The 24,855-nt window shown below is 35.8% G+C and overlaps 2 protein-coding genes across 2 annotated transcripts; one reads left to right on the forward strand and one right to left on the reverse strand.

The window, feature by feature from the left end:
• Positions 1-531: 531 nt before the first annotated feature.
• LOC147503611 (Ubiquitin-specific protease family C19-related protein) lies at positions 532-14,156 on the forward strand. The gene is made up of 4 exons (XM_086556885.1): positions 532-1,366; positions 8,141-8,296; positions 13,132-13,343; positions 13,507-14,156. The coding sequence occupies exons 1-4, from the start codon at positions 545-547 to the stop codon at positions 13,697-13,699; spliced, it is 1,383 nt and encodes a 460-aa protein (XP_086413011.1). The 5' UTR covers positions 532-544; the 3' UTR covers positions 13,700-14,156.
• A 4,910-nt stretch (positions 14,157-19,066) lies between these two features.
• IBR1 (indole-3-butyric acid response 1) lies at positions 19,067-23,775 on the reverse strand. Its single transcript, XM_086556886.1, has 6 exons — positions 23,567-23,775; positions 23,370-23,486; positions 21,841-21,975; positions 21,198-21,323; positions 20,708-20,809; positions 19,067-19,485 (listed from the first exon to the last, which is right to left on the reverse strand). Exons 1-6 carry the CDS (start codon positions 23,693-23,695, stop codon positions 19,336-19,338), a joined length of 759 nt encoding a protein of 252 aa, XP_086413012.1. The 5' UTR covers positions 23,696-23,775; the 3' UTR covers positions 19,067-19,335.
• Between the last annotated feature and the right edge of the window lie 1,080 nt (positions 23,776-24,855).

Here is a 24,855-nt window from a genome sequence, read left to right on the forward strand (position 1 = left end):
AGCCCTATTTGAAGGTGTTAAACAATTGTTTTATTTAAGAACAATATCGGTACTGAAAATTTATAAACACATAAAAAGACAAAATAGTCCTCATTAATAAATAGCTAGACATCTGATTTTATTATTCATCAAGGGTATTATGCGTAAGAAAAAGTGCCGGATGAATTTAAGATGCCACGATCATTATAGATATACTAGTAGTAGAGATTTGTTTTTACTAGCTAGAGGTGGTCATTATTTGAGAATGTTTGTTCTCAAACTTAGCCTCCAGCTAGAGAAACTCTTAGTTAAATAAAAATTTGAACAAGTAAACAAATTCTTCAAGTTATTTTCAAACCAACAGATTAAAAATCATATAAAAAATAAATCAATCAAGCAAAGTTGCATGGGCAGAAACAAACACGTACTAGTGATTCTGATTTGTAATTCTGATTGACGTGGTGTTGATATATATATATATATATATATATTTTTTATTGGAGTCGAAGTTAAGTTACTAAAATAGTCATGATTAACAGAAAACAGTGGCGAAGTTATTAGTAGCATGATTATTATAAAAGAAAGAATCCCCACACAAGTCATTATCAACTCCTCTTTTGTCTTTTCAATCCCTCTCTGCTCTCATCATCTTCCCTCCCAAGTCCCAACCAACCCCTCATTTCCTCACTCCAAGATGGGTACTAGAATCCCATCACACCAACTTAGCAGTGGACTATATGTTTCAGGAGGCAGACCAGAACAGTTTAAAGAACGACAACCATCAATGGGATCTCGTCCCGTTCCTTATACAGGTGGTGATGTTAAAAAATCTGGTGAACTTGGAAAGATGTTTGATATACCTATGCTTGACCCTTGTTCTAAACCTTCTAGACCTTCTTCATCTTCCCAACATAATAGTGGATCCATAAGATCTACTTCCAACTCTGGCCAACTTGCTAAAACCAACTCTGGCCCTCTGAAGAAATCCACTTCCGGCTCGATTCCGTTACACCCGACTGGCCTAATTAGTGGAAGTGGTGAGGTTAGAAGGTCGGGCCAGTTAGAGCAGTCGGTGGGGAAGACGGTTTATGGGGCTGCGGTCACTAGTGTGGGAGAGGATTTGAAGTTTGGGTTTCGACTTTCGAAGGTGATAATGTGGGTTTTTGGGATAGTTGTGTTGATGGGATTAGTTGTGGGTGTGTTTCTGATGGCTACTGTAAAGAACCCGTTTATTTTAGTGGTGGTGGGAGCGATATTTGTGCCGGTGATGGCTGTGGTGATGTGGAATTGTTTTTGGAGGAAGAGAGGGTTGTTAGGGTTTGTGAATAGATATCCTGATGCTGAGCTCAGGAGTGCTAGAGATGGACAGTTTGTGAAAGTTACTGGGGTAATTTCATTTTTTGACTTGACCTTTTTTGTTTATTTAACTCAAATATTTATGCTTATGATGACCACTTTTCTTCTTGTCAACACCAATTAGTTTCATACTTACTAATGTCACTCTCATCTTTAATTTGACTTATGCATTGTATTACCTGTTTGTTATAATTATATTCTTTTTAAATTTTATTTTCTATTATTATTTGGAATATATTCTCATTCTTGGATTGAATTTTCTACTTATAGCAAATGTAAGAGAAGGTGGATTTTGGAGTAGTTAAATTGTCAACTTTGATTTAGGAATGAACTTATCTTACTTGCCCGAGGGTTACCTCAATCGCCATATACTCATCTGGATATCTTGATGGGATGCCGTAGTTACAATATGAATCAACTTATTGTCGCAAAATAGTAAAAGAGATCATTCTTAATGATACACTTATTTTTTTCACTCCAGCTTCAAACTACAGTATTAGGACTGAGATGCACATTTCACTTGCCTCAAAAATACATGTACACATATCATTTGTTAACTTCAGATTGTACATGCAGTAAACTAGACCATCATTTTATGAAATTTGTTCAACCTTGTGCATTCTATTACTTACTTGGAGATCTCATATCTTTAATATCTTTAGGCTTTATTAAACTGTTGAGAGGCTTTGCTTCTTGGATCACATCGAAGTCAGAAATCTTTAGCAACCTTATCGAGTGAAAAATATCATTCTTAAACATATTTGAATACTTTCATGCCACCAATTAAATGGTAGTCCCATTATGTAGACGATCAATTATGATTTACTCTGGGAAGGACCCCTGAGATTTGGAGCACACAAGGTGTAGCAAATTCATTCATGGCGGAGGAGTGGTACTTAATTCTGGCACTGTTTGTGAAGTTGATTTAACTAAAGCCTATGACCAGGTTAATTAGAGATTTCTGGATTATGTTATAGGGAGAACATGTTTGTGGTGAAATGGAGGATATGGGTGTCAAAGTGTATTTCTTCGATGTCTTTCTCCGTCCTTGTCACCCACAAGTCCTTTTGTTTTTAAAGATTTCCAGAGTCTAGGCAAGTTGAGCAGCTCTCCCCTCCCATCTTCAGTTTGGTTGTTGAAGTTCTGGAGAGTGGTTTGGAGGTGAACACGATGGGTGTTTTAAGAAGTTTTTGTGCGGTGGTTGTAGTAGAGTTAGCATTTCTACTTCGATTGTGTGGATGGTACTTTGGTTTTTCTTGACACTGAGGTGGAGCTAGTTTGAACCTCTTTAAGAGAGAGTGTTCTTGGGGGGGGGGAAGTATAGCCCTATAGGTGTCTTTCAAAAGAGTAGCGTTTTGAAGAAGAATGTTATCTCTAGATTTTAGCAGAAGCATTTTGGGTGAGAGGGTGGCCTAGTCCTTGTTCCTTATGGGTACAATGTTTGGAGAGCCATTCTTAATGGGCTTCCTATGTTTAGATGGATTAGATATAACTTTGGTGATAGGATTAAACGTTCGGCTTTGGCCTCAACATTTTAATTGCTGTTTAACTTGTGAGAATTTGAAGGTAGACCTATTTTGGATTGCCCTAATAGTGTCATTGAAGCCTTACGCGCAATGGGCCTACGATGGAGTTCGAAATTACTTCAAGAGTGTGGTTGCACCCTTTCACCCAAAGGAGCATGATACACACTTGGCTAAGAACCATTTACAAATGCACGAACCTGGTAGACCGATTATTGGTATCACTTTGTAGAATTAGTTGCACTTGGTGAAAATTTCAAGATTAGTTCAAAGACGATCTTTTCATCCACAAATATAATGATGAAACCAATCCCAGGATGGTTGGAACATAAGTTGCGCTTCATCAACTCGTATTGTCTGATTGGATCCCTTGCGATTTGATAGGTGCACGTTAGAGTTGATTCTATGAGTGGCTTTGGAAACAGGGTAAAATGAGAGTTTCTTAGTTTAAATAAATCTTTTTCCCTCCTGATTTGTAACTCAAATAGGATATGGTATGAATACAATCAAACCTCGAAGGTGGTTACAATGTTTTATTTTCTTCTGGATTTGTTTTTTCTTCTATAGAAATGGATGATGGCATTGTTCATATAGTGATGCCAATATCACAAATTCTCAAGGTAAAGCATAGCATTGTGATTATGTAAAAGAGCAAAAACGTTTGCAATCAAATGAGCGAAAGGAACCATCAGTGTGGTATCAGCTGTGAAATCTAACCACGCTGGTCAGAGTTAATCCTCGCAACTTAGTTCCTTACTAAGTAGGGGTTAACTATATTGTACTTGTGCTACTTATTGAGAATAAATGAAATATATATTTTTACCGTTGAATTTTTTTTTCAAAGACAGATCCATTGGTGTTTTTCCTTTTGGATTTAGTTTTTCTTCTAGAGTACTGGAGGATGATATCGGTTTCATGGAGAAGTCAATTTAAGGAATTCTAAAGGTAAAGAAGTCTTTCTACTTTTCTTTGTGTTCTCATCTACCGGTTAACAACCGGGGGGTTATGATTCCAGACTTTCCTAGTTCTTTTATTTGGTCAGCAAAGATTTCTTGTTTTGTTTCTTTTTTCATTTGGTGTGCGACCCATAATAAGATTTTGACCATAGACAATCTTATTAGGAGAAAGAAAATAATCATTAACTTTTGTCCCTTGTGTATGGCTGATGGGGAGTCAGTGAGTCACACTCTCATTCATTGTCCTTTCTCTTGGGAGATATGGAGTTACTTTGTGGGCCACTCTGGGGTATATTGAGTTGTTTCTCGGTCAGTGAAAGATCTGTTGAGCTCTTGGGTGCTTAATGTCTATTCCCCAAAGGGATGTAGAGTGTGGAATATCTTACCTTTTGCTATCATGTGGGCTTTGTGGCTGGAAAGGAACAGGAGACACTTTGATGGATGTGCGATGACTAAGGAACAAGTGATTGTAGCAATCAAGAGATTCGTCTTTCTCTAGTCAAAGTTCTGGGAAGAGTGGACAGATACATCGTTCAGGGACCTTATGTTCAGTTGGGAGTCCTTGCTCGGCCATGCATGATTGCATCCCTTTGTTTGAATTTTCTCTAATAGTCGTAGTTTCTTTTTTCTAGTAGTGATTTTGTATTTGTCTTTTCCTTTGTTGTATTTGAGTGGAATAGCTCATCCTACGTATTTTGACTTTATGATTATATATACACATCACATTTTACCGAAAAAAAAAAAAAAAAGATTTGCATTGTGATAAGTTGGAAGAGCAAAAATGGAATGAGTGGAATGAACCATTTTAATCTTTGGAATAATTCGTCTTATAATGATCCATTTGATGGCAAAGGTTATAGCTCACGCAGTTACATGGTCCATATGGTTGGAACGCAATCGTCGAACTTTCGACGATGAGTCTAGGGATGTCCAACAGCTTATAGTTAAATGTAAAACTCTTATGTGGGCATGGGTGTCTTTCTTACCTAGTGTTAGAGGTTTGAAATTGGATGACCTCATTTTTAGATGGGAGTCTGTGATTGAGGGGTAGCATTTATATGTATTTCTAGTAGTGTGAATCTCTCACACTACATCTTCATTACTATTAATATAAAATTTTGTTTTGCTGATCAAAAAAAAAAAAAATAGGGTATTAAAATAGAACTAGGAATCAAGATGTCTGTCCGTATACATGACCTCTTAAACTTGCCTTCCTAAGCCCACTGAAGTATGGTGAACCTATAAGGATCAAAACCCAACTCCTATGCGTATCTTATTTTTTTGTGTGTATTAATTGTTTTAGAGTTAGTCTTGTAATTTTTGGTTGAAAACTTGATCTTTAAATGCATTTGGTGATTCTGAACTTGGAAGGAAGTCCCTGGGAAAATTTTGTAAAAGTTAAACATTGAGTGCGTTACTCTGATTATTTCTTCTCATGGTTGTGCTTGCTGGATCAGAATCATGAAAATCAAAGAGATTCTCAAAAAATGTCAAGTACTTTTTTTTTTGCATGCAAGTAGGATATTTTATTAATAATATACTATAAAGAATACAACTCTGACAAGATGGGATTACAACAGACTCTAAGAACATAGAATCCTAATCAAATTTGTAGTAAGTCTGCTGAGGACATTCTATTGACTTAATGAAAGGAGGTCTATTGGGACTCCAAAAGAAAACTCCTGTAGTCAAAGTCGATCCATGTTTTGCTGCCGCATCCGCTCCAAAGTTACTTCTCTGAGTGTATGTGAATTTTTCCAGTCGATAAGATTCAAGGCTCTATACCATCTTGCTCTTAGCTACTATGGAACTTCACCTCCTTTGAATGCAAGAACTACAGCCATTGAGTCACTCTCAATCCAGAGTTTGTGCCAGCCTTTATCCACTGCAGTTTCAGCAGCCAAAACCACTGCCAAGCTTTCTGCCTCATAGTTTGTAGTAACTCCTAGGCCTTGTACTAAAACACCAAGAATTTCCACCTTGTATTTTCTGAAGATAATTCCCGCACCCCCATTGCCTGGGTTTCCTAAGGCCGAACCATCTGTGTTTCTAAAGTACAAACTCGGAGACAGTGAGAAGATATCCTTTTGCGATTATATTTGGGGTGGTGACCATCATCCAAAGACGACTATGCTTCCATCTCCAATACGTCCACTAAGGAAATGCAAACAGTTTGAGGATAGAACCACATGGGACAATGGTGTTTTCTTAAGACCTTGGTTTCCACTGATCCTTCAATTAGTGGGATATTAACATTGGGCTGAATAGACTCATTTCTAGACGAAGTAAAGATGTGTAAGGAGAAAGATAGAATGCTTGGGCTAACAATGGTGTCACTTACTTCTCAAAGTCACTGAAATTTTAGAAAAGAGCAGGGCAAATGGACTGAATATTGGTGTCCTAAACAATAACCTTTAAAAACATTTTCTTTATGGTGTATATCACTGTTTGGAAGAACTTTAAGCAACAAGAACCTTAGAAAAAGGTGTAAAATCATCATCAATAGGGTTGCCCGTGTTAGGGCGGAGCAAGGCACAAAACACATGTTTCGGGACCTCCCCTTTGCTTATGCTCTGTGAAATTCCTTCATCCTTTTTGCTATACCGAGGATATGCATTTGTGCACACTTTGGAGGTCTAAATGAATTTTTTTATGTTCTCGGGTCAAATACTCTTTCTATTGTAGTCCTCTTAATGAAGAAAATCAATAGGTAAGAGGTCAGCAATTAGGTGACTTGATCTTTCCCTCCCAAAAGTAAAGCAATTAGACTACGTAATATAGCAAAAGCTTTAAGCCTTCAATGTCATGGCCCAAGAGGACTTGGGAGGTTGGGCCCAAGGTCTTTGGTTCGATTCCCAATTCACTGGGGAGGACAGAATTTAAGGGTTTAGGAAATAAAGTTGTAACTATCAACAAAACTGTCATGTGGATATTGATAAATCGTGATTAACATATTATTATTTATTTCCAGGTCTTCATAAGTTTGAGAGACTTATGAATTCTTAGTTTGAGAGACCTGGTACCTGTGTCAGTCTCTGAGACAGTGGTCCCTGTCATTGTTACTCAGCTAAAATCTGGCTAGTGTCCCGAATTGTAAGTAGGCTATATATGAAATATTTCATTGCAGGAATATACTGAGAGGTGCCTTGCATGTTTGAGTGTATATAAATTAAACTCGCAGATATGCAGTCCACATTTGTATGTTTGATTCTACGAATAGTTTAAATTAACAGCGGCACATGATTAATTTTCCCACTCCAAGTCTTTGAGTTTAATATGATATGAATTCATGCTAGGCTCTAATAGTGTACTGCACCTCAAAATTTGAGCATTATTGCTTGATTTTCAGTTTCAATCTTTTGTTGACCTCAGCAGGATTGAGAAGAGTATTACTGAATCCCTTGACATGATTCTGAGTCGTTGTTAAACTACGATTTTATTTTTTATCGGTAAAATGTGATGTGCATATATATAATCATCAGTCAAACTTCGTAGGATGAGATATCCCACTCAAAAACAACAAATGGGAAGACAAATACAAGAGCGATGCTAGAAAAAGCTACCAAATGAGAGAAAACTAAAACAAAAGGCTATGATCATATGCATTGCCGAGCAAGGAACCTCATCTGAACGTAAAGTCCCCGAACAATGTATCTGTCCATTCCTCCCAAAACTTCGACCATAGAAAGACGAAGACAAATCCCTTTATTGCTATAATCACTTTTTCATAGTGGCTCCTGTTCCTGTTCCTTTCTACCTGGTACCTTTGTTAAACTACAGTTAAATGGTCAAGCACTCGTAATGCAGAACATTTTTCCTGAAAGAATAATTTCTATTGTTACTTTTGCTATTACAGTTTGTATAAAAATTGAAGAAGAATGGTAGATAAAAGCAGATCACTGAAGGTCGACTTTCAAAGATGATATTGCTCTATATTTACGTCGGACCACTTTGCACTATAAGTTATTCGGGCTGCAGCTCGATTAATCCGAGTTCTGCATCCAACTACTTTACAAATTTAGATCAACTTTCGTAACATGTAATTTCACTAATTTGTAATTCCTGGTAGATAAGTATGGTTTGGTGTATGAGATTTCATATGCTATAATTTGATATCTGGGTTCAGACCCATCTGAATCATTTCTGTCTTGGATAAAGTGACTCACTGTGAAGTTGTCCTTACACACCATAAAGTTATAGATTCTAGGACTAGATTGTACATTTCAAAGATCGTTATATTTTACATGGTCTGCCCCCTCTTCCCTTTCCTTTCTGTTCCCTATATTATGAAGGTCCTTATCTACCAACTGGTGCATCTTGATGCAGGTTGTAACCTGTGGTAGTATTCCTCTTGAATCATCCTACCAGAGGCTGCCAAGGTGTGCATATGTATCCACAGAGTTGTATGAATATAAAGGATGGGGTGGAAAGTCTGCAAACTCCAAACACTGGCCTTTCACATGGGGATTGAGATATTCTGAGGTCAGTATGCCTAGCAACTTATGTTACTTTTTTAGTAGTATCTAAAAGATTGATAATGTTATTTTCAGTGGTCTTGTTTGAAGATTAGAAGCCTAATTTTGTATGGATGTTACCATATTTTCTGTTGATTGCATGAATTTCATATGATTAAGTGTCTGTTGTTTTGGAGATTGATTCTTTTCTTTTTTTTTAACAAATATCGGAGTTCTCTTGGAATGTTGTCTAATGTCTATAATTGGTTATTTATCATATATCTAAAACTAAATCAGTTATGGCTGATCCCTTATGCAAATCTTTTGTACAACAACCTAGTATATTTTCTTACTTCAGTACCTGATTTGCTTGAAGTGATTGTCTAGATGGTGCTACTCTCTTGAAGGTTGTAATTGCGTCCATCCTCATCATAATCATCATTGAAGTTTTATCCCACAGGCACCAGCAAAAATTGTATGTTGTCCAAATGCGGCCGTCTTTAGAAAAAAGTGAACTGGAATTTGTACTGAGCGTGCTTTTTTCCTTGCAACATAGCCAGTTTGTATTTGACCTGAATACACTGACTCACTGAGAATCAAAAACTTATCTTTTGAAAGTTCAAAAAGACAAGAAAGTTTGTTTCTATACATCTTCCAAGAGTTACTTTCAAAGTCTTAAATTCCTTTGTTTTATTTTACTTTGTACTTTCTAGAGAATTCTCCTTTCTCTTTGCAGCTTTTTTCCAAAGTCCCCCCCCAGAAAAGGGTTACATCCATCTTTTACTTCTTAGTTTTTACCTATTCGGCTTTTGCTTTTAACACAAGAATGCATGCGGGCGTGGGGAGGGACAAAATATGTTACCTAACATAATAAAGACGGTAGTAAAGCATCTTGTACAATTATGGTAATCTGTTAGGAAGTAGAGCATTGAGCATGAGCACAAACAAGCCTAAATTAGAAACATCCCAATCTATGCATCGTTTTGTCATTGTATTTTTTTATAGTTTGGGTATAGCAGGGAGCTTGAATTTATCCCAATGGTTTTTAGATTGTATAACTGTACAAGCTCAAACGAGTACTGCTTAGCATGGTGCTAAAACTCACCACAAGTACATCCCTTTTAATTAAGTAATATCAGATATGACGAAAATTTCCCACATACGATTAGCCACCTCGAGAGAACAAGAACAGAAATAGGATAAGATATCCTATAGTACAAGCTACAATAGAAACTGAGAAGAAAAAAAAAACATAGAAAAATTCTGCCTATCAGCTCATAATGGGCTCCCATCTGCACACAAAAGCCTCAAAAGGGATATATCGAAACTCATCGTGCATTTTCAAGCAGAAAAACAGCCACGCTTTGATGGCTAAAATCACCTTCTCCATAAACATCGTAGTAGCTTCAAAATGTCTAGTATTTCTCTCCAACCATACCCCATAGGATTGCAAAATGAAGCATACTCTAAAGACGACATCCCTTCCGAGAATGGACCCTCAAGTTCCATGAGGCTAATACTTTCTTCATTGGATCAGGACACACCCAAGAGACACCAAAGATCGCCAGATTCTCTAAGAGAAAGGACACGACAAGAGAATATGATTCACAGACTCCCCATCTCTCAACCACAAGGGACAAAAATTGACAATCACCTATTTGACATGTCTTTTTCAGAGGTTGTCTTTAGTCAAGATCTTATCTAACAATGCACACCAAACCAAAAAAGCAACTATGACGTATGATTAGGAACAAGGGAAAGAGAACAAAAATATGATCGACATCTTCTTCCACCTTTCAAAGAGAACATTAATTGGTAAGCTTGGTTCTTATGAAGAGTACTCTTGAGTTTTGCAGTTCTGTTGTTATTGTTTGTCATTCCCTTAAGTGTTTCCCATTTCCCACATAGTTGAAAGTGAATCTTTTAGACTTTCTTGCGACAATTCAGAAGAAAGGCATAGATATATTTGGTGAAATGGGATACCTGAAATAAGTTGGGTATAACTTGGAGAGAGATTTGTTTCTAAATCTTTATTCTTTAAAGGCAGTCGTCATTATTTTAACTAGGGAGGAGCACTAAGTTTTTGGCTAGAAAAGTGGTGTAAAGATGTGCCATTGTAAAAAAGGTTGCATGTCCATTGTAAACATTGAAGTTATTTAGGAGCCTCACTTGAGATGACACACGTACGAGAAAACTAGTAAATTTTTGTCACTAGTGCTTGAGCCAATTGTTAAGGTGTAATTAACACAACCCCAATAATAATAAGAACTTGGAAGCAATGTAATAAGAACGTTACAAAATAAATTAAATAATTGAGGCAAATTTAGACAACATCAAGAATTTCACAAGATTTCGGCGATATTGCCTACGTCCTCGAAAGCCCATCAGTTTCACTTTTAAATGTGATAGCCTTTACAATTAGCTCTTTGTCTCACACTCAAAGCCATGGTTTCCGTAATGAAACAAGCCACAAAATCACTCGAGAATCTCTACTGATTCTTTCTTTTAAAATTGGATACAAATAACGAAGGAACAACTCACTCATTTATAAGCTCTTCATTTTACTTATGCAATAGTTGCAAATAATTCTAGTATTTATGGTCAACCAGAGAATGTTGAATTGAACCCATGTTTTAAGGCCTTTTTTCCATTCTTTTGTGACTTTTGATTTTCTTAAGTATTGCAAACCTCCATTGTTGACACAAGCCCCACCAAGTGGTCAATGAAACCTACAATTAATAATCTTTGTTTCACATTGATGTGATTTCAGCATCCACACTTAACTAATAATCTCCCACTGGAAGATTGAAACGTGGCATCTTTAACTCCCATGAAACTTGGTGCGCTCACTCATTCGATCTTCAAACTTAAAGACCTTGTTAAGCTGAACACAACTTTAGTTTGTCAATGGTGACCGTCTTGGTAAACATATCAATTGCATTCTTACTCACTTGAATCTTTTCAAGCTTTAGAACACCATGTTCAAAAAATGTATTTTACACTTTTGAAAGATGGTGTTCTAAAGCTTGAAAATATTCAAAGGAGTAAGAACCCAGTTGATATGATGACCAAGATGGTCATCAACTTCAGTAGGTCTTCAAGCTTGAAGATCGAGAGAATGAGCGCACCAAGTTTCAGGGGAGTTAAAGATATCAAGTTCTTTCTATTAAGTATGGATGTTGAAGTCACATTAGTGATTGTAGGCTTCATTGACCACATGGTGAAGTTTGTCAGTAATTGAGAAACTCAAAAGTCACAAAAGAATGAAGACAAAGGTTTTAAAACATGGGTTCAATTCAATATTCTCTAGTTAATCATAAATGCTTGAAATATTTGCAACTATTGCAAAAGGAAAATGAAAAGCCTATAAATAGAGTGCTTTGTTCATTCACCAATCACCATTTGTATCCAATTTTAAGAGAAAGAATTAGTAGAGATTCTCGAGTGATTTTGTGTCTAGTTTCATTAAGGAAACCAAGGCTTTGAGTGAGAGACAAAGAGTTAATTGTAGGGGCTTTCATATTTAATATTGAAATTGGTGTGTTCTGGAGGTCGTAGGCAATATTGCTGAACCTCATGAAATTCTTGATGTTGCCTATATTTGCCGCAATTATGTAATTTCTCTTGTTACATTGGTATTAGTTATTATTGGGGTTGTGTTAATTATACTCTAACAGTTGGTATCAAAGTGCTTGGTTTCTAATTAAGTAGAAATTAATTTCTTGTTTAGTTGGAGTGGGAGTAATGGCTGCAGGGGAGTTAAAAATGGAGAAGTGTTTGTTGAACTACACAACAAGTGGCATCGGAGCCTATGGTTCCGCTGGGCCATTTTCGGTCCAAGATGGAGATTGTTGGGTGTGTGGACCAAATTGAATAGTCCCACATTGAGTAGCAATGACGTTACGCTCCAGTTGATAAAGAGGGCTCTCAACCCTAATAGCACTGAGGCCTTTTTGATCAAAACCCCACACCATAGATGAGGCCCAACTGTGGATTGAGCTCAGCAGTGGCTAAGGTTGTGAACAATATTGGGCTTGGGTGAGAGATCCGTGAGGGCAACATGTGTGGGCCCTAGGTTTGGCCGCGGTCAGGCCTAACGCCAATATTCATCTTGGCTGTGAGGAAGACAAGTGGAAATGGAGATAGCCCAAGAAAAGAGTCCTACTTTCACCTTGTGCATGCTAGTGGAGGAGAGGTGCTCAGTTCTAATTTGCTTGCGAGATTGTTGGAAGATAGAGGTCCTCACCAAGATGAAAGTTTTCTTTTGGTGCACCCTTTGGAATAAAATTCTAATGGTGGATAACTTGAGAACTCGGAGTATGGTAATTCAGAGTAGATGTGGAGAAGAAACCATAAATCAAATATTCCTTCGTTGCTCAATCTCTTCTCAAGATTGGTATGCTGTCGCTCCAACCTCAACTTCTCAATTTTACTCTATTTGTGATCTAGTCAAAGAATGGCCTTTACAAAATCTCAGCAAACCATTTGAGCCGAGAAACTCGTAAGTCTAAAGCATATTCGCACACTGGTTGTTTTATATTTCGTGATATGCTATTTTGCTTACCTAGTGAGGTTTCTATTCTACCAAGCCAAAAAGAAAATTACAAAAAATAAATAATTATAATGTCCTTTAACCCTTTCTGTTTGATATCTTGTGTTAATGTATAGTTCCAATAAAACAGGCGCAGTTCAGTTCTGATGTTAGTGCTATCTTGTTGATGTCTAACCATTAAACTTGTAAACTCAATTGTGAGGTGAAGAGCTTAATATAATGTCAGGTAGTCCTACATTCCGGACAAAAACCACCTCTCCCAATTTTCAGTTTCTCAGTAATGTTGAGCTAATTTTCATTCTTTTGAACAGAAACATGTGGCAGATTTCTATGTCTCAGACTTCCAGTCAGGATTAAGAGCACTAGTGAAAGCAGGTTATGGAGCAAAAGTTGCTCCATTCGTGAAGCCTACAGCTGTAGTTGAAATAACAAAGGAAAACCGAGAGTTGTCCCCCAGTTTTCTACGCTGGCTTGCGGATCGCAACCTCTCTAGTGATGACCGCATTATGCGCCTTGAGGAGGGGTAAGCTATCATTTAACTTTCCAAGTTACAACTCTTTTTGCACGATGTTGTCAAGCATCTGTGGAATTGCAGATCTTATTTGTTTTCTTTAATTTTAATGTCTACGTATTTTAAGACGCTGCAATCCATTTTATTGGGTAACCATGAGAATGCTGTATTTCAGGTATATAAAAGAAGGAAGTACTGTAAGTGTGATGGGTATTGTCCAGCGCCACGAGAATGTGCTGATGATCATCCCGTCACCAATACCAGCTTCCTCTGGTTGTCAATGGTTGCGTTGCCTTCTCCCCACTTATATTGAAGGTCTCATTTTGAAGTGCGATGAGAGCCAGAATGCTGATGTCATCCCAGTGTAAATTCACAATCAAATTGAACTGTTGCTATTTTGTTGTTACCTTTACCCATAACAAAAATGTTTGAAGGTAAAGAGGGTAAGAAGATCCTGCGCTGCAATGTAAAGCCACGCCTGCTCTCACTGCTTCCAGGTCTCAACTGTATGTAAATGGTCTAGAAGATACCAGGCAGGAACTTGGGGAAGACCACATAATAAACGAGGATGATGTAGGCATCGATGAATATGTTTAGGTTCTGATGGAATACAAAATTGAGAAGTATTCCCCATTTCTAGCAGCTTATAATTGTTTGTAGTGTGTTACGTTTTGGTTTGGCAGAGTTATGTACATAGAAGCAGAGATGCTCCAAAGGTCAATATCTTTGCTAGGAAAGTGGCTGGTGTTTAGTATTTGTGCTTAAGAATGTTTCAGACACTACTGATTCTTAAATTAGTGAAAGAATTATGCCTCTTCTACTAAATTTTGTCCTGATTTCAAGAACATGATGAAATGTCAAATTTAACTGCATAGAAATATATCATCTTTTTTCTACGTAACATTTAGCTGCATATATATACAGTACTTTCTAGTTTCTACTATTTGCTATTGATTCACCTATTCAGGGCTGATGGGAACCAGCAAAGCCCTGTGCCTGTCTAGTTGTAAACGTTTTCAGGTTTAGCTAAAACAAGTGATGATGTTTTAACAGAGTAGCGATGTTGTTAAGTAGTTGAAAGCTATTTCTACCTCCAATATCCCTTCCAAAATATTTTTGCTTTTGGAAGGGAATTTGCTTTTATAATTTTTTTTGGTATATTTTTAGCAAAAATCACAATCCATCAACTACAAAATCATCATCTAAATTTAGTATTAGACAGAAAACTGACTAAACTGAGGCGGAATGCCATTGTTTTCTGCGACTGCACGGCCTTAAAAATTTCAGATGGAGGACTTAATTTCATTTTCTTGTAGAAGAGCATTTCTCTAATAATTACTTAAGACAAACAATGACTAGTTAGCTTAAGAAACTGTGAGCAATTTAAATTGGGGCTATTTAGCTTTTGGGTCACTTTTTAATTGGATAATTTTCCGTTGGTCACCAATTGATCGTTTATGTGTATTTGGGTAAAAATTGACGGTTGACTGTGTTGACTTTGAGTTGACCGTCTTGTTCCATCTATATTTTCCTAGAAATGGCTAAAATGCCATACACATGCCATACACATGACTTAGTTATGGACCAAACACAGATATTACTATTAATAGGATAACCAAATACTAAAAATTCCAAATAATAGTCGGACACCCGACAAGATCTAAGATTTGATTCAATGGCCATATAAGAATCTTTTTGTGACCACTACTTAACCAACTTACCTCTTGACTAAGTTAATTAACATACACACGCAAATATGACCCCCAAGTGATGGGTGAAAGCAAAACAAAATGCATATTATTAAATTTTCTATAATTGTACAAATTAAATAGTTTCGATCATTGCATTGATTTTTTTTTGTGGTAAAAACAAAATGAATTATGAACACGTTTGAAGTTGTGCTTATTATACTTAGAGGTTAAAAGGTGTTTGCTTTTCATTAGCTTTTGTACTAAAATAATTGTGAGGTATTGTTCAAATTGGAATATCTCAAGCCTAAATAATGGTAATAAACAATATATATATATATATATATATTATTTATTTATTACCATTGTTAGTCATGGGGTTGAACAATCTATTGTTGATTCAATCGCTATCATTAGGTATAAACTAGAATATAATAAAAGTTGGTAAATGAGAGTGAATATTTGAGTGGCTGGTTTATCTAATTAGAGAGTTTTAACTTTCAAGGAGGCAGTGGTGATTGGTGAGCTTATGCTAATGGGGGAGATGGAAGAATAGACGGGTATAATAAATGATATAATTTTTTAAGAGTGAGTTTATAAATGTAACAAGGGGTGAATATTAGCACACCCTAAAGTTATTGTTTAATGATACCAAGAACATAAAATTGTATACCCCAATTAACGGCTAATTTGATGGCAATTTAGAGTTGGTCGTCATTATATTTAGGGTCAACTACCAATTACATGAAAGATGTATCATAATTAGAGCATACAATTGCAATTAGAACAAATTTACACTCTTTATTAAATGCCCAAGTTTTATCTCAAAATTAGGGTTTAGCCCTCAAACTTGAAGTGTAAATTAGAGTTTGATCCTAAGAGTAAATGTGTCGATATATAAAATACAGATGGGCAACCGCCAATTTGTCCCAAATACAAATAAACAATATATTAATTAGTGACTAACTGCAAATTATCCAATTAAAAAGTCGCCCAAAAACTAAATATCCCATTTAAATTCCAACTCTAGTTCAATATTCAGAGTAACTTGAAGATGAGACATTGAGTGAAAAAAATCCTAACATGAGGAGATTCGGGCGTCTACAACACAATTTCTTGATTTCTTAATAATTTTTTGGATATTTTAGGTTTTGGTCCTCTTAAATAATGGGTATTTGGGGTTTGGTCTTCACTAATCGACTTATTAGGCTTTGGTCCTCCTAAGTTGTCTTGAGTAATCGTCAACCAAGTGTAGGTTGTTAGTCAAAATGATTTAGGATGACCAAAGCCTAATAAATCGATTAGTGCGGACCAAACCCCAAATATTAATATTTAGGAGGACCAAAACCTAAAAAATGATGAATTATACTTGAAAGTTGTTTCTTTCTTCACTTATTTTCAACTAGATTACAAGATAAGAAAGCGTAATTTACTCAGTGCAACAGTGAGTTCTTACATTGCTTACCTTAGTGATCATGGTGAATGCTGAACACCTATTACTTTTAAGAGGGCATTAAATTGAAAGTCTCGTCTTGATTACACCTTGTGAGTAACTTCATATCTGTTCCATGCATAACTTATCTGTCATATTTATGTTCCTCAATTGATCTCTTCAGTACGTTGTAGCAGTTATATATGTCTAAAGTTGTATTAGGGAGACTTCATTGATTGGCTAGTCTACCTACTTAAATATTTATCGAAGACATTACATGTCTACTTGCATTGGGATGATTGTCTGGAGGTTAATGATTCAATCTAAAGAGATTAATGATAAATGATTTTTTCATAATTGAAACAACTTTAATAATAAGATCAGGGTTTGTACTAGCTACAAAAGATAGCACACATTCAGTTCTTATAAATGATTAACAACTTCACTGTGAATTGTGGTTATTAACTTATTTATAGTACCAATTATCAAAACATGTCTTTCCTACTGCATGACACGCTTTCAGTTGAGAGACATAAATATAACAGATGACATATAAGTTATGGAACATATATGAAGTTACTCACTAGGTAGAATCAAGATGAGACTTTCAGTTGCATGCCCTCTTAAAAGTAATAGGTGTTCAACATTCACCATGATCACTAAGGTAAGCAATGTAAGAACTCATTGCTGCACTGAGTAAGGGACAGTTTCTTATATGCACCATTCTCATGTAATCTAGCCGAAAATAAAGAGTAGTGCTACACAGACCTACTTTTTTAGACCTACTATTGCACTCTCACTATTTGGATAACGTTGGTTTGCATTGCAATATACACGGACACATATTTCTATGTAAATCAATGATTATGACTTTTGACACATCACTAGGTTCAAATAATATGTCAAATAAGTAGGTCGGTGTAGTATTACTGGAAAATAAATGAATAAAGAAACAAGTTTCAAGTAAAATTCATTATTTTTTAGGTTTTGGTCATCCTAAATAATTGGTATTTAGGATTTGGTCTGCACTAATCAACTTATTACGCTTTGGTCATCCTAAATTATTTTGACTAGCTGCCTACAAACAGTCAACATAGTTGATTGTTTTGTCAAGACGATTTAGGAGGACCAAAACCTAATAAGTCGATTAGAGAGGACTAAACTCCAAATATTCATTATTTAATTAGAAAGACCAAAACCTAAAAGACCCACAAATGGAATGCATCTTATGATCACAAAATTAGGCCCAATTGGAATTTGATCTGTTGTTGAATGATTAACGTGGAAAAACTTCTTAGTCAACACGTTTTGGCATTCTTGGTACATCTAAACTTTCAGGACAAGAAAGCCTACAATGTTTGAATATAAAGAAGAAGCATAATCTGATCACTGACTTTCTGTCGGAAAAAGGAAATGTAGTGGCTATAAAGACGCCAGATTTTCATTGAATACATCGTCCAGTTGCTGAGACATAAGAGATGGCTAGGGCTTTTGATGTCATTGGTAGTGGAGGAAGTGAGGGTTCTCTGTTTCATATTTCTGGAACAGTACTTATGCTTTGCATGGTTGTTGCATCTATCTCAATAATTTCAATGGTTATTCTGGCTTGCAGTGAAGATCCAGATGAAAATCCTGGCAGGAAGCGTCGCAAGCACACTCCAGTAGTTATCGTCACTGGTGGTGGTGGTTGTTAAATGAGACACCAAATTCAAAGTGTCTCATTTTCTACCTTAGCAGTTCATACTTCATACAAAGACCACCCCTGCCAATTCATAGTGGATTATTTCTTCTAAAATAAATGACCAGCTAATTTATGCTATCATCTTTAATATATGTAACAACGATGATCTGTCAATAGAATAATTTGTGCGCATCACACACAGTATTTATTTGTTTTTATCATTAAAATGTAGCCGTCGATTGTCGAGAGAACAATTAAAGCTTTAATCACCCGATGATCTGACACGCATATTTCATACAGCTCTGATATTCCAGAAGCAATGAATCAATTTATCATTTAAATAGTGCAAACATAACTTCTTGATACCCCCAATCCCATTGTTCTCCACACTAAACTGGTGCGAAGGAACCCTCATAAGGAATCATTTGACCACTGCACGCAAGAGTGTAACCTCATGAACTTCCTATTATACAGCCAAACTTTTCCACTGGTTTCTTACGCTCTAACATTCACGTTTTGCACTCCCAACTTACCAAATATCCTAATATGTCGCACAGATGACATTTGCAATCGCAAATTCAAAATTACATTATTACCCAACAATGCAATGAAATTGCAAATTAACTTTCAGAAATTGAGAGGCTGGGTTCTTTACTATTTAAGTTGAGTAAAAAAAAAAAAAAAAAAAAATCTAATCTCTGACATCTCTAACATGGAATATAGAAGCCTGTGCAACAGCCTGCGTGAATTCCTGTGACTTTCTGCTACAAAGTTAAATATAATGGTACATTCCAATGGAGAGCTAATCGTAGAGAATGCCTAAAAAAATTAAAATTAAGCTACCACGCGCGTTCTGAAGTAAAATAAAGAAATGCATACTGGTTCAAAATATAACTTGTTAAGCGAAGGGTAGCGTGTACCTACCATAATCAAATTTCCATCTAATTTTCCCTTTGCTTTTCAGAAAGAAGCAAATGTATACATGTAGAAGCTCTCAGGAAGCAAAATTTAAGTTGGTAAAAAGCATTTTGTCCAGCTATTATTCTGATTACAATTTGTATTTAATGATATAAGGCAAACCTGAAATATCAATAGGATAACACTAAGAGAATTAAAAGATTTATTGAGCTCGCCTAGGATGAGGATAGAAGAGAATTATTATTGGCCACAAAACTAGGCAAAGTTTACTTCAATATGAAAATTCTAAAGTCTTGAAGGCATTCCTCCTCCCACCACCAAAGTTTCTCCTGTAATGTAAGCAGCATCATCTGATGCCAGGAAGGCAGTAGCTGCGCCCATGTCTTCTGTGGTACCAAGTCTGTTAAGTAAAGTCTTCTCTTCGATAGCCTTCCTCTGTTCAAAGTATCATTTCACGATTAAAATATAGCATAAGCCTTGAACTTAACAGAATATCTATAAGGTGAAGATTCTCCCAAAGTATAGATCAAACACAGAATTGCAGAAACGAGCAGTTAATATTGAAACCTGTAATTCCATCTGAAATGATTTTCAATTCATTTCATCGTAAACTACATAACATTAGGCTACAGAAAACTGAAATGTCATTATTTGTATCATTAAACCACTTATCCAGGCCGGAACCCAGATGTATGGATGTTTGTACATAGTCATTGTATGTATGGATTTCTTGTATATTGTGAGTAAGAAATTCACTACTAAGGTGGTCAGCAATCATCCTTACAAGATTTAAAACACTTTTTGATGAAAAGGCATTCACAAGTTAAAGAGTTACTGACTCTTGTTATGAAGAAGAACAAGGAATGGACCTTGTAGATCTTTTAATGTCTGATATAGTGTGGTGAGGGAGAGAATAATCCCACCAAGTCATATTTCAAGTGGGTACAGAATTGGTGGTGGTGGATCGCTTTTCAGATCGGAATCCAAAAAGAACCTGGCTCGAGACCAATTAATGATGAACAAGGTAGTATTTTAGAAGAATGAGATATGGAAATCTTACTTAGAGAAGAAAAAGAAGAAAAAGGAATAAGAGATCATATGAATTAGAGAAAATTCAGATAAGAAGAAGATGAAAATTATGGAGAAAGAGATAATAAGATGATAGAATAAAATAAACTTCAATTCAATTGATAATAATCACAATGGTTCATTCTACAAAACAATAGAGAATCCATACTTATAGATGTGGTTCCTTGGACTTCAAGTAATTGAAAATAGAAACCCATCCTAATTCTAATAGGAGACAACAAACTACTAAATAATGCTAGTTGCCAAAATTAGTAGTTTACGATATATGTTGAGAAATGTCGAACTAGACAAACAGGAGCACTTTACTTAAACGATGCAAAATTAGCTATCAGTTTGAAGATTTTAATGTGGCCTTCCAAACAAGTTCAAAAGATAATCCATGTAATTACTGACATACATGACAAAGTATTATTATCTATTATTACAGGAATCCAAGGTTGTATTCAATTTTGATTGCACAAAACAAATCAGTATGAACAAAATGGCCTCAACCAAATATATTAAGAGGAAACATGAAGCACACATAAAAAACAAAAAAGGCAAAGGAGATGGATGAAATATCACTTACTACGGATGCATCTTTTGTAATGTAGTCTGCAAAGTGTGTGGGTACAAACCCAGGAGCAACAGTATTGACTCTAGTATTGGGTCCCATTTCAGTTGCAAGCGCCTAAAAGAACACGAAAAGAATGTTAAATGCATAACAATTCCAAAACCTTCTCCAACCACCTCTCATTGTTTAAAGACATAAAATGTAAATGGTGCAAAGATCTTCATTATTTCTAGCTCTGCTTCGCCAAATAGAGGAGACACCAATTCAATGATTTAGATTGATCAGTTGGTTTAGTCATCAAATAGAGACTTGTGGGTCCAGTCTAAGATAACAAAGTGGATGAAATCCTTGCATCTCCAAAATTTAGTTTGCCAATCAAAAAAAAAACAAAGTGAATGATGCTTACATTCACACATTCACACATACTTCAAATATATATGTATTTGGAGTCCAAAACCCTCACATAAAACAGCATCCAACAAAAATGTGAATTTCACAAACATACCTTGGTAAGTCCAAGAAGAGCTGTTTTTGTCACTCCATACATGGCCATGCCTCCCTGCGGTTGATAAGCCGCGATTGAAGAAATAAAAACAACTGATGATCCCTTCTGCAAGTGAGGTGATGCATCCTGTGCAAGGGAACAGATTACAGTGAGACTCTCAGCAAAACATATTGCTAATATTACAGAAATGTGGCCAACCATTGCCATATTATCCTGCCAACTAATCTCTTATGCAAAATGATTTTCATAACTGCCAACAATCCAACCATATTTTCCAAAATATACAACAAGATGCAAACAAGACATATAGTGATAACTGGTCTCCTATTTTTTGTCCTTAGTAGTTAATAGAGTTCTAAGGGGCAGTTGGGACAATTCTCCCCTCCGAAACCAATTTTTTTTTTACATTCCTATATTATTAATCGACTACTTTTCCTATATAAGGAGTGTGAAAGGAGGCCGAAACCAATTAAGGTTGTTCTGTCTTTTCTCTCTTATAGCTCCAAACTTTCTTCTTTGTTTTTAGCAATCACATAATTTTACTGCAGTGTTATGCAGACTTTGGGAATGCACTCATGGCTCTGTAAATAAGTATATCATTGGTCTACTTGATAGGAAATGAAGTAACATAGGCATCAATCACCTTTAAGAGAAGTATTGAAGCTTTAACATTGATCTCCCAGAGCTTATCAAGGACGGATTCTTTAGTGTCCAAAATGGATTCAACAGATGGATTGGCAGCGGCATTGGATACAATTACATCTATTCTCCCATATTTCTGCAGACAAACCACCAAGATCATCAGTTAGGACCTCATGTGATCATAAGCAAAAAGCATGACACCGTAAAATAGTTGTGAAACTTTTACTTTGTTAAGATATCCATAAAGCAGAAAAAATAATCGAAGTATCAGAGCAGAAATATCCAGAAGTTGCCAGGAAAATAAAACATTAAATGCGAATTGAGAAATAACTATCAAAGAACGTTACTCCTTATGTAGTTACCGAATCATATTAATTTTGCGAAAGCAGAAAAAATTCAAACTTTGTGCTTTGGTGTAGAATAAGAGGAAGCTTAGTGGTCCCATTATTGAAGCGTTTCTTTGTGGCATGATTCTGGTTAAACTATACTAGAAGTGTCTGGATATTGACTTATTCTTAATGAAAGAACATTACCTCTCAATTAATTTTAAAAAAATTATGATCTCTTCCCGAACCAAACATGAATCTTTCAATCCATTTGGCTTTCATGCACAGTTACTTATGGGGCAATTCCCGTATCTTTTTTTTTTTTTTTAATGTCATGTGCTTATTGATCTCTTCTCTGTTCGAATTCCAAAATATCAAAACTGATCATTGATTTTAGACCAGAATATTCGGAGGCTCTTCCGAGCAGACAAGTTGTTGTTTTTTTCTTTATTTCAAATTCACAAAAAACAAACGTATACCATATAGATAGGCCGTCGATTCTGCATTCGATAAAATAGGGGTGAAATTCCCATCTTTCTAGTAAATCATTCAAATCATTTTATCGTGATATGTGTTCTATATCAGATAAAACAAAACGCAAAAGGTCCCATAAAGATACTACTAAAAGAATCGTGTGTTTAAATTCTGGCTAAAGTTGGTGTACATGCAAAGCAAAATAAGGATTAGAGAGAGAAAGAAAGATACAGCAACAATAAAGCAATTATCAGCAACCCAGTACCTTAAACACCACCGGTGATGAGAACAAGCATTTTGTGGACCAAAACAAAGATCTCAGTCAAACTCAAAAACAAAGGTGTGTTGCTGGATGTGTGTGACCCGTGTTCCCATTGAGGGGGAATTTTAACAAGTCCACTGCATGTTTGTGGGATGGTGTGTGTTGGACCTGGTATACATTGTTGAAGCCTCCCTCTACAAGTTCGACCTTAAAGAGTAACTTGCAATTCAACAAGGTGTACTAAAATTAAACACTAAGGCAAAAAACATAATAGGAATCCCTAGACAAAGAAGCCTATTTTTCATTCCAAGTAGAAGTTATCCCAAATCAGTCATAGATCAGTAATCTAACAACCAATCACACCATAGTAACACAATATCATAACATCCAAACTAACACAAATTATATAACAAAATTGATTATAAAACTATCAAATATTTCAAGAACCAAAAAGAAAAAATTGCAAACCTCAATAGTCTTGTCAATAAGATTCTTTCTTTGCTGCGCATTAGACACATGACAAACAACCCCAAAAACCTCAATCCCTTTACCTCTAAGATTCTCAACTGCTTCATCCACATTCTTCTGCGAAAAACTCAATAACAAAAGCACATCTCAAATTTTCATAAAAAAAAAAAAAAAATGACACAAGGCCAGCCACGAACCTGTTTGCGAGAAGAGATAACAACAGATGCTCCTTCTTGTCCAAGACGTTCTGCTATGCCGAAACCAATACCTTGTGTTGATGCTGTTACTATTGCTACTTTTCCTTCAAACCTCTTCATCAAGCCCATGTTTTTAGGAGAATCTTGTTTTGACTTTTTATATTCTTGGATTAAGCTTTTAAACAAGGACGAGTTTGTTTCAAGGACGTTGGATATGTATCTGGTACTCCCAGTGGCTATTATCGTAAAGTCAGTACCTAGAAAGTTAACTAATAAGAGTAGTGGAAAATGCTCCCAGCGACCCACGTCAGCCTCCCTTTTTTCTCTGAGAATGACACATCAGATTTTACCATAATTCGGTTTAAAAAATTGTTCGTAACATAAACAAAGATAAAAAAACAAAACTCTTCACCAAAAAAAAAAAAAAAAAAAAAAAAAAAAAACCACTTGTTATTCACCGCCATTACCACCACACTTGGTACACATTAGCCTCAAGCCATGGCCACCACCACAGCGGCTGCAACTTGCTTTTCTCTCCTCCACATCACCTTCTTTCCACTTTAAAAAACACAACTTCTCTTCTCTTTCAAGGTTAATCTTTGTCTCAACTTCTCCTAACATCTCTCCAAGTTCATTTTCTTTTATATATCAATCCTCTTTTTTTTTTCTTTATTATATATATTAAAAAACTAATTTGTTTGTTTTTTTAAGATATTGGTGGTAGGGTTGAAGATGAGGCAGCTGAGAACTTGGGTTTTGAGAAAGTGTCTGAACAAGTTATTAATGAATGTAAATCTAAAGCTGTTCTCTTTAGACATAAGAAGACTGGTTGTGAAGTCATGTCCGTTTCTAATGATGATGAGAATAAAGTCTTTGGTATCGTTTTTCGCACTCCTCCGTAAGTTTTTAATTTAATTATTCATCTCTTTGGTTTTTTTGTAAGTGCATTAGGCCCAATTAAATGGTGATAGCAATTTAAATGCAGAAAGGACTCAACTGGAATTCCTCACATACTAGAACATAGTGTGTTGTGTGGGTCAAGGAAATATCCTTTGAAGGAACCGTTCATTGAGTTATTGAAAGGGAGTCTAAACACATTTTTGAATGCATTTACGTATCCCGATAGGACTTGCTACCCGCTTTTGCTTCCACAAACACTAAGGTGAAGAAAATTTTATATCCGTTTATGCTTAGTCTTAAATGTATCTTCGTATTAACTCAAGGATTTTGTGTTTCTACTTAAGGATTTCTACAATTTAGTCGATGTGTACCTTGATGTTTGTTTTCTT

The sequence above is a fragment of the Coptis chinensis genome, chromosome 4, assembly GCF_015680905.1.
Source record: "Coptis chinensis isolate HL-2020 chromosome 4, ASM1568090v1, whole genome shotgun sequence".
NCBI lineage: Eukaryota > Viridiplantae > Streptophyta > Magnoliopsida > Ranunculales > Ranunculaceae > Coptis > Coptis chinensis.